The sequence below is a fragment of the Triturus cristatus genome, chromosome 4_1, assembly GCF_964204655.1.
Source record: "Triturus cristatus chromosome 4_1, aTriCri1.1, whole genome shotgun sequence".
Lineage (NCBI taxonomy): Eukaryota > Metazoa > Chordata > Amphibia > Caudata > Salamandridae > Triturus > Triturus cristatus.
Genome location: NC_140585.1, coordinates 952,241,999 through 952,252,063, shown reverse-complemented (window position 1 = coordinate 952,252,063; position 10,065 = coordinate 952,241,999). Strand labels below are relative to the sequence as shown.

The 10,065-nt window shown below is 39.0% G+C and overlaps 1 protein-coding gene across 3 annotated transcripts in view; it reads right to left on the bottom strand.

Annotated features, from left to right (window-relative positions):
* Positions 1–10,065, bottom strand: part of NEDD1 (NEDD1 gamma-tubulin ring complex targeting factor) — a 307,814-nt gene that overhangs the window by 133,703 nt on the left and 164,046 nt on the right. For all 3 annotated transcript variants that reach the window (XM_085653831.1, XM_085653833.1, XM_085653832.1), the window contains exon 10: positions 6,113–6,160. In XM_085653831.1, the coding sequence (XP_085509957.1) occupies positions 6,113–6,160 (48 nt within the window). The remainder of the gene's footprint in view (positions 1–6,112; positions 6,161–10,065) is intronic.

Sequence of the window (10,065 nt, the reverse complement as noted above, 5' to 3'; positions counted from 1 at the left end):
CCTTAAATTCCTTCATAAAAAGTCGGTACACTGGGGCCCAATGATACAATAAATAGTTAGTTAGTGGAAACAAATACGATAACTCCATAGACGGAACAAAACAAGGAGTAAATCATAATGAGATCATTGCCGAGATCTCAAGAACAGAAAACTCACAGAGACGGGCACATAGCAGTACATGTCACTCTACTGCAGCAATCAGTCAAGCTTGTGAAATTACAAAAGAACTTGAAAGAAGAATGGAAAGCATCTTTACCACAAACACTGACAATTCCATTCACTTCACATCTAACAAATCAGTTTTTAAAACGGACATTATCACTAAGGCTTACATGTTTAAAAGAAAATCGACCCTGAAATCTTAGCGGTTCCAACTGAAGAATGGTGGTCCACTATGCTGGGCACACTCCAAGCCAAAGTTAAAGTCCTAAATTGTCACTCAAACTGGATATACAAGTAGCACTTTTCAATACACTTGCAGTTTTTGCCTTCATCATTGACACAAAACTAGAAAATATGAATAACCCAATACTATTGGCCAGGTCTGAGGTACAAGCAAAATCAAACACCTCTTTATGTTCTTTTATAATAGGTAAATTAAGCTTACTTCCAACAGCATTAACCACTTTAATGGCAATAAAAAACACAACCTCAATAACAATTTCTGATCGCAATACTCCAAAAAATTATGTTTCAATCTAAACTCAAAGACTGCTCTATGATTCAAATATCTTGTCACAAAACACCAATCTTGAAAATCATCCATATAGAAAACCCCCTGCGGAAAACTCAAGTGAAAAAAAAAAACACTTACTCAAGACCACACATCAAGGCCAAATTAAATATCTGGTTGAAGTACATCCTATTCCAAATTGTGAGGACATCCCAGCTTTGGAAACTCCAACTTCTCCTCAAAACCATTATCAAAGCAGAAATAGAAAAGGTTGCAGAAGGCAAGTTCCAATATTTCACAAATGCGAGAAACTCGGATCAAGAAATTAAAATCAACAAATCAAGTAACCTAGACCCCTAATGATTCTGTAAATGAAGGTTCCTAGGAAGAGAGCATCATCATAAGCAAAAGCTATGTAAATTTACCTTAATGCAAGCAGAGACCAGAATCCATTTGGAAACCCACACTATTCAAATTGGCTCCGCAGAAATTATGTGTAACAATCAATCAAAGATCAAAATAAACACAGTCTAAAATTATAGTTATCTATATAACTGCACATGAAGTCAAAGGACACCCCGTACCTAGCAATCACCACTGAAAATCTAAACACTGTTTGGCAGAGGGGTGTAGCCCCACATCTTCAAGCTTGTCAAAAACGCGCCCTGAAGCCATCACAATAAAGTTACTGTTTTTGCCAGAATATCAAACTAAGGATAGCGAGGTCTTAAACCATGGCAACATTATCAAACTTCTAAAGAGAAAAGAAGCATGTGGTGAATCTTAACCCAACATATATTGATGCCACAGAATTCCTAACACCACGTGGGACACAATTAAATAACCCCATTTTAGCCACATGGATTACAATAAACATTTCAACTTTGGTCTTCTCGATAAAAGATCTGTTTAAAACATTGGGATTAAAAATCTGTAAATATCATGAAAAGGCCTACCTGGCTTGTTAGTTAATTGCCAAACAGAGTAAACTGTAAACAAATCAATTTCTAATTTCAATCACTTTTTCCTAAAAATAGAGTCTACTAAATCAATTTTGAGAAGTGCTTTTGGAAAAACTACAAGTGTTGCCAAAATCAGGCCATCAAACTTACTGATCTCTTCCTCACAACCCTTTGGAAGGCAATGTAATGTGGTAAAGGATCAATCCAGCTTAAATAAAGACTGGAGCCAGTTGTTGCCAGAATTAATTAACTCAACAGTGAATTGAATGAAAGATCAGTCTTTATATTATTCACCCAGTTCCTCAACTACCAGTTCCTTAAACGTTTGTTCAGGGAATGTTAGAGACCTACTGAACATCATTCAAAATCAAGAAGTGTTCTCCTATTGGAAACAATTTCATATTAATATTCTTCATGAGCTATGTAGATTTCTATCACATTAATAAGTTACATTTAATTCAATAACTATGCAATCAAAGGAAAATAAAAGGTCAGCCAAAGGACAAGTTGGCAATGAAGGTTTCTTCTGCTTTACAGTTAAAAATAATTCTCATATCAATAAATGAGTACTGGCCCTAGCAGTGAACAATCCTCTTTAATCATAGTTAACATCCATATAAACCCTTTGTTAAAGGAGAAGCACAGAACAGTAGACACATTACATACATTGTGCACAGATTTAAAACAATAATACTTCCATCCTTTTATCGGGAGATTTTAATGCAAAGGTATTTTTTCCATTATAAAGAAGACCAACACTCCCTAAAAGATTCTCTGTTGAATATTGCCTACCAGGGCGTACACCTACTCAAGCGTCATAACGTATTAGGAGAGAACATCTTGACCTTGTGTAACTCGGCGGTCTCAATAATCCTAAACAGAAGATTTATAGGGGACCAATCTCCTGCCTTCACAGACATTCTCACAAACAGCAATATCGTAATAGATTATACTGCTGCATGTCTCCCATTGTTTCTGTACACTATACATTATAGAATTGATCAGCGTTTAGAAAGTGATAATTTTCCCTAGATACAAACTCACCACTCCGACTACTACTCATTCAAAAGCAAATATTCTATTAGCCTTACCACACTGGGAGAATTGAAATAAATTAAAATGGAAATTAAAAAATAATAGAATACAGTCACATGACATTGAGGCACGCTCTGCACTCTTATTTGAACACTGCCACAAATACGAGGATAACCTTCACAAGAGTGGGTGCAAGTTGTTTAAAAACCTCATACACATTTTCCTGACTCCTACTACAACATGGCACATTTTTTGTTCCTTCTAGTAACAGAGGAAACTGGAGTACCCAGACCCTCAGAATACAAATAGAAAGAGGTACAATGAGAACTAAGAACCCCGAAGAAGAATCTGCAGGAGTTACTACAAGTACAAAAGGTATGAGCTGCAAAGAAACAACATCATGACCAATTCTGAGAATTTTGGATAAAGCAAACAATGTCAACATCATTGAAGTTATGTGGATTCATACCCATATACGCTATACTGTGCAAATAACCCTATGGCTTAGCATTGCATCAGGTTGAAAGAAATCTAACATTAACCGTCAAGGATTACTTTCCTCGGGGGTACGCCCCCCCCCCCCCTCCTCAAAAAGCTGCACTCATTGCTTGCCTAGCTGCAATGGGCTTCCTCAAGTCCTATTTAAATCAAACGCAGAATTCTGGTTGAGAAAACGAACACCCCCATATAATTACATTTTACAAAGTAAGGTTGTACAATACTATTGGAAGGAAGCGATTATCTATCCAATCTTCAAAGGGGGGGCGACAAGTCCAACCCTGCCAACTACTGCTTAATTGCCCAGTTCCGAAACAAAGCAAAAGCACTTTCCAAGACTCCTTCACAACATCTATTCCTGGGCAACAGATCAGAAGATAATCCCCCGGAATCAAACGGGCTTTCGGCAAGGTATGGGAACAACACCTTTGCAGCCCATTTGCTATCATATAATTTCTTTGCAGAATTTAGACGACAATGTCTTAGTACATGCTAGTCAAAATTTTGAAAAAATAAAACCATGACACAGATTTGATGGTCTCCCACCATTAGACTTTATTCCAAAATAGTCTAAGCAAAGGACTAGCAACAATTGTAAATTGTGCAATCAAAGCGTGGAGACCAATATTCACATTCTCCTCATTTGTCCAGCGCTAATAAATGAGATAAGAGCATGTGAATCTATGAAAGTTCCAATACTGGCGTAAAAGAGGCCTGCTTGAACAGCCGTTCAACCTAATGGGCATTTGTTCTTGCAGACAGGCTGTGATTGAATGTTTGAAAGCGAGTAATGCTAGCTTGAAATTTGCTTAGTAACTTTTTGTGTCATGCCGAAATGAAACTTTAAGGTTTTTACTGGCCAATGACTAATTAGAATGACCCTAAAAACAGTAAACTAAGATCCTGTAATATTTTGTTGTAACATACTCCATAAAGTGCATTAAAGACCATTAAACTGTGAGATTAGTGCACAGAGTCTTCTGGAATACTTATAAGTACTTAGTGCCATGGTGCTTCACAAATGCACCCAGAATCTGCTTAATGGACACTTTAAGGGACTAGAAAGAGATAATAGGCAAAAGAAACACTATTAAATATCAGGGACAAAGAAGAGCCACCAACCTTATTAATTTTACAGTAGATTCAGTCCTTAGTCAACTTGATTGCTAATGATACGATCCATTTACCAACTCTGAAGAAGTCATTAGAAGAAAGGAACTGTAGAAACAACTAGGAGTTACAGCCAAAAGGCATGCAAGTTAATAGCAGTTTAATAAATTGACGCCAGTACTGAAAAGGGATGCAAAAGCAGTTGTAGAAAAAAATGCTTCAACAGCCAATCAGCGCAAACGTTTGAAATTTGCAGATTCCAGGAACGAATGAGAAGGGACCAATGTTTTTCTGCCCAGCATATGAATCACTGTATAGAACTATTCCGGAAAGGTACTCCCGGGGTGAACAGATGGTGAACGAATTTACCTATTAGAGCAGTGGTTCTTAACCTTTTGACTGCTGAGAACCCCCCACATCATTCAGCATTATTACCAGAAGCAAGGGCCCCCAATGAGTCATTACTGGAAGCCGGAGACGATAACTTTAGCATTTTTGATTATTTGAACAACAAAACAACGTATTAAAAATATAGGAAAAAGCTCTCATCAAACAAATACACAAATTATTAAATATTCACAAATATAAAAATAAACATCTTAATGTCAATGGGAAGGCTGGTACTACTCTAAATTCAATTGAGGCCACTCATCTTTCATACTACTGTTTGATGCAATTGCACTGCTGCCAAAAATCAATCTGTCTATGCTAACTTAATTTTTTGCTTACAGTTTCAAATTTCTTCATATTCACAGAACATTTTAAAATCTTCAACTTTACAGTTTACTTCTTTATTTATAAACACGTTATTAATCTGTTAACATTAATTGTCTAAGCATTCGCAGACCCCCTGAGTAGGTTTCGCAGACCCTCAGCGGTTCCAGGATCACAGGCTAAGAACCACTGAGCTAGAGTATTTATCTGTGGAGCAGAGCAGAATGAGACGGTAACTAATCACCACAGTGTGTGTCTAGGCATTTCTTGGTATTGAAGAATGAATTTCAGCTAACATAAATTCATATATGGCGCCTAAACTTAAATATTTGGATACGTTTTAGTTGGAAAATGCCAGGGCGCTAGAATGCCTTGAGTTCTGAGTGGCACTTATTATTACTGTCATTCAGGAAGAAGATTACCATCAAGTAATCTGGGAGTTGTAAAGCAAGCAATGGTTGTTCACTGAAAGGAAATCTGAAGATGGGAATAAGAAAAGAGAGGATATGAAGCTTGCATGGTTTATTCTGGAGCCCTTTATTATTATTCAACTGTATTTTAAGGCATGTTAGAATTATTACGGTGTTTTGGGAATTCCTTGGCAGATGGTCCTCCCATATTTCATTAGTTCCAATAAAACAAAGCTTTCACTCTGCCAAAAGAGCAAATTTCACTAACTCAAAGAAATATGGAAATTGAGTATTAAGTCACATTAACTAATTGCAATACTAATGTAAGGCTCTTAAAGTGTATTAAAATAGTGACACAATGAAACAAGAGCTACTATTGCGAAGAGACAACTTGAGAAAAGATCACGTAATCAAACCACTGAGACAAAGGGATAGACACATTTTCTACATGATTTTCTACATGTTAATATACAAATCCATTCAAATTGGAGTATATGAACATCTTTTCCTAAATCACTATTAAAGGTTTTGTCAAGTATTTTTCTGGCAATCTGCAAATTTTGAAGATCAGGAACCATAACTCTAAATAAGACTGAAATAGGACTTAATGCTCAAGTTCAGGAACTAATACCTTTATATCATTGTAATCTGTTTAAGCATTTCTTTTTCAAAAGCACAAATGAGGAAAGATTGTTTTTAAAATTGCATACCATCTCCTTTTACTGTGAAGTCTTCATTTACCTTACAAGTTGCAGTATCTACAATAAGAAAATAGAGCCAATTAGCTAGGACAAGCTTTAAAGGATGGAATGTAAATAAAATGGATTTATAATTAAATTCAAAGCTATGCACACTACTCATTTTTTAAATGTCAATACCAAGTCGCAATATTCATGTCAAATTAAAAAACACACATCTTTTTAAAATGACCCAAATTTGCAAAATCTTGCAAAACGTTAGGTACTACTTGTGAGAAATTGGGTTGCTAGTTGGGGGAAACCCTTCCCAAGCAACAACCACAATCCTTGTCACGGCAAACCACAAACAATAACTAAATTAACTGTCCTTAACCCTCTGGCAGCTTGGCACAAAAGCAGTCAGGCTTTATGTAGAGGCAATGTGTAAAGTATATGTACAGAACTCAAACAGTAATAAAGAGGAAACGCCACACAGGAAAAATCCCACACCAGTTTAGAGCAATAGAGTAAAACATAATCAAAAAAGAAAAAGAAACCAAAATGCAGTCAACAGAACCGGAGAAACTGAATTTTAAAGATTTAGGAGGCAATAGCAACTAGAAGCAAATAGCGCCAACTATGGTTATCTGGTTGCGCTGGACAGGGACTAAGTCACAAGTTCAGGCCGACCGCGATGGAGTGCTGCGGTGAGGACCTGTCTAACAGGAGCTGTTATGCGTGATCCTGCGTCGCACTGCATCGGGTTGATGAAGCTACTGGAGCCATATTGCAGAGACTAGCACCGAGATGCGTTGCGCTGGATCTGTGCTGGTGAAGCCACTGACAGATGCTGCGATGCGAGGTCCGGCATCGACATGAGACGTGCTACATCAGTTCCAATGAAGCCACCGGCCTAGAGCTGGCAACGGAAGGACTTGCGTCGAGGGGAGTCATGCTGCAGAAGTTCAGATGAAGCCTCTGCGCTGGGGCTGCAGACGCACTGACTCGCGCTGGTTACGATGTAGACGTTGATCATGAGCTGGTTGTGTCCATGTAGCTCAGAACAGGAGGTCAACCAACTGACCCTTGGCGACACTTTGGCAGTCCTGGGTTCAGGCAGCCGGGCAGCCCTCTGGCAGCTGGGCAGCCCTTTTGTAAAAGACCACAGATCCAGGAGTGCTCTGAAAAGTTGGTCTGAGGGTCCAATTTTTATACCTAGTGCCAGCTTTGAAGTGGAAGAAACTCCTAGACTTCACCCCACACCTGGTTCTTGACCTTTTTTCCTTCCTCTGCACTGACTCCGAGGGGCCTGAGATGACAACCTACTAGGAATCCTTTGTGAATGTGCTGACGCAGCTCCTTTGTGGTAGGTGACAGCTCCACCCTTCCCATCCCAACAACTCCTAGTCCCCCTTTGTGTCACTGTCTGGGAGGAATACACAAAGGCCAACTGCCAACTACAGCTCGTCATTTGATCCAGAATACAGGCACCAAATGATTAGAACAAGAAAATGCCAACTTTCTAAAAGTGGTATTTTAAGAATTGTGGCTTCAAATCTGATTTTATCATTAAAGAGTATTTTGAATTACAATTCTTTAAAGACTAAACATAACATTTTAATTTGTTCCCACCCAAAAAGTATGACTTATTAAATGCAATAAGGTAACCCAAATGTTATCTTAGGGGGAAGTGGTATGCCTTGCAGTAGAGAAAAACTAAGGCTGAGTCCTAAGGCCAACAAAAACGAGCTCAGCAAAACAGGAGAGGAGATGGCAAAATCTTTGGGGTAGCCACACCAAGGATGTCAGATCTAGCAGTTCCAATAACATTTCATGCATATTTTGTGAGTTTTTTTTATCTTACTGGATGAAAAACTAGTTTTACACCTACAATTTACAAGGAAAGCATGATCAGAAACTCATATGGGCAAAATTAGGGGTATTAGCAACAAAGAGGTATTACAAAATACAGCAACATCCCAACATTTACCCCACTTATATTACAGGTCGACTTGTATTCACTTTATTCAGATGGCTGCTCACACTAAGTGTTCACCTTCAAATGTTTCCTGAGAACGTAAAATTGATTATATTTCACTGCTCGCTTTTTTGTACCCATTTTTACTTGATGGCTTAAGGCTTTATTCTTTTGGACAGAGGAACCATGATTATCCCAACATTAGTTGCAATATGTTAAAGTATTGTAGAAGAGGAGGCATGGTGCACAGACTCCTGCCTGGGGAGCGGTATACTCAGTTACTGCATTTACAAAGGACTGACTGGAACTTGCATCATATTTTTTGAGGGCTATGATTGAAAATATGTGTTTTGATTTGTTAAAAAGAAAGGAGGCCATAATCCACCTACTGAAATGATGAAGGCACTTATGGATCAGGGTGATGGTTGTGTGCGTAGTCGGGGAATACAAGAGCTGTAATATGGCTGGTCTTTATCTTTTTGTCAGCAGCCAGATGAACAGAGGTGGATGAGCCATAGATCTACATCATTTGCAGAAAGAAGATGCTGGGCTCGGAGCAGGTTCCCATGCTGTGGAACCATTGCTAAGCGGACTAGATTTACTATCGCCTTCAGAAACTCCTAGCTTTTGCTGCTTTTAAATAAGCAAAGGCATTTATGGAATAGAAGTTTGAGGTGTCATTCCATGCTATATGTATATCCAAGCCAGGGATGAAGTAATTCAGGGGGAGAGAAGGGGGGTCTTAAATGTAGTTATTGTTGACACCTCAATCATTCAGCAGTTGTTTACATCTACACCATGGTCTGTGCCTGAGGACAGACAACAGAGGGTGAATGTGATGAGACAAGATAAACGAGATGCAGAGCTACCTCTCACCCCAAGACAGCCACGAGACTGCCACATTAAAATGTGGTATCCTGAACATCTATAGCACAGATATAGGGCATCTTTTAGAGGAAAGCTGTAACAGAGTCTTTGCTGAGGATCAGTAGATTTCTTGTCCACCCATCTCTCCCAGTTCTCGAATGGGCTTGCTGGCTTTCAGTGTCAAAAGGATGCTCTGCTTAAGGCAGGTATTCTGGCACTCATTTTTCCAATCAGGGATCATAATGCGACACATACTTGTCTAAGGCTGGAAAACGAAAATGGCTCCGGCACTCATGACAAACTCCATATGCATTACGGGCGCATTATTTTCCTTTGTTTGGTCACACAAAAAAAACCCACTCTGAGGTTTTGTTTCTGGGACAAGAAATGACAGCATTAGATGGCAGCCCAGACAGCATTATATTTTCATGAAAGAGGTCGCCGGGTGAATGTTTTATCGAAACTCCGCAGCACAGGGGCGAGAAATTCTAACTCTGGCTCCTGGGCTGATGCGTACCCAGTGTTTCCTTAGCACTTTGGGCAGTGTGTCAGCCAACGTTTATGTTACACCAGTAACTTTCCACTTGCAGGAAAATTAGGAAAACAAGTGCTCGATGAAAACACAGAGCCTGAAAAGATACAGAATCACAGGAGCTCATTCATTCGATTAAAAGCAGAGCTAGCTTTGAACTTGGCATTTACTCTATGGCATCTAAGGACATGTACTTCGTAACTTAGGCAAGAGGATTTTGTGAGATTTGTTGGCAGTAAGAAGGAACGGAAAGGGAGTCAATGGGGATATAGTTTCACTGGTGTGTTAACACCTTTTCAGTGATCTTCCTTCAAGTGTTTTGGCACAACAGAATCTCACCTGGTTGAGTTGAGAGAGAACTCATCTTGCAAACACTGTTGGGAGTGGTCAGAATAAGAATCAGAATCTTTACCAGAACAACCTTTTGAGGGAATCTTTTCTTTTTCCTCCTCGGAGACAGACTAACCACGAGCACCAGATTCTAACCAATGTGTACTGTACAAGTGCAGCCTGGTGTAGTAAAGAGTTACAAGCAGCACCAGGAGACCCAAACTGAAGCAGGCAAAGGAATGTGTCATCCTTGGAGAAGAGAACTTTTCTCACAATTTT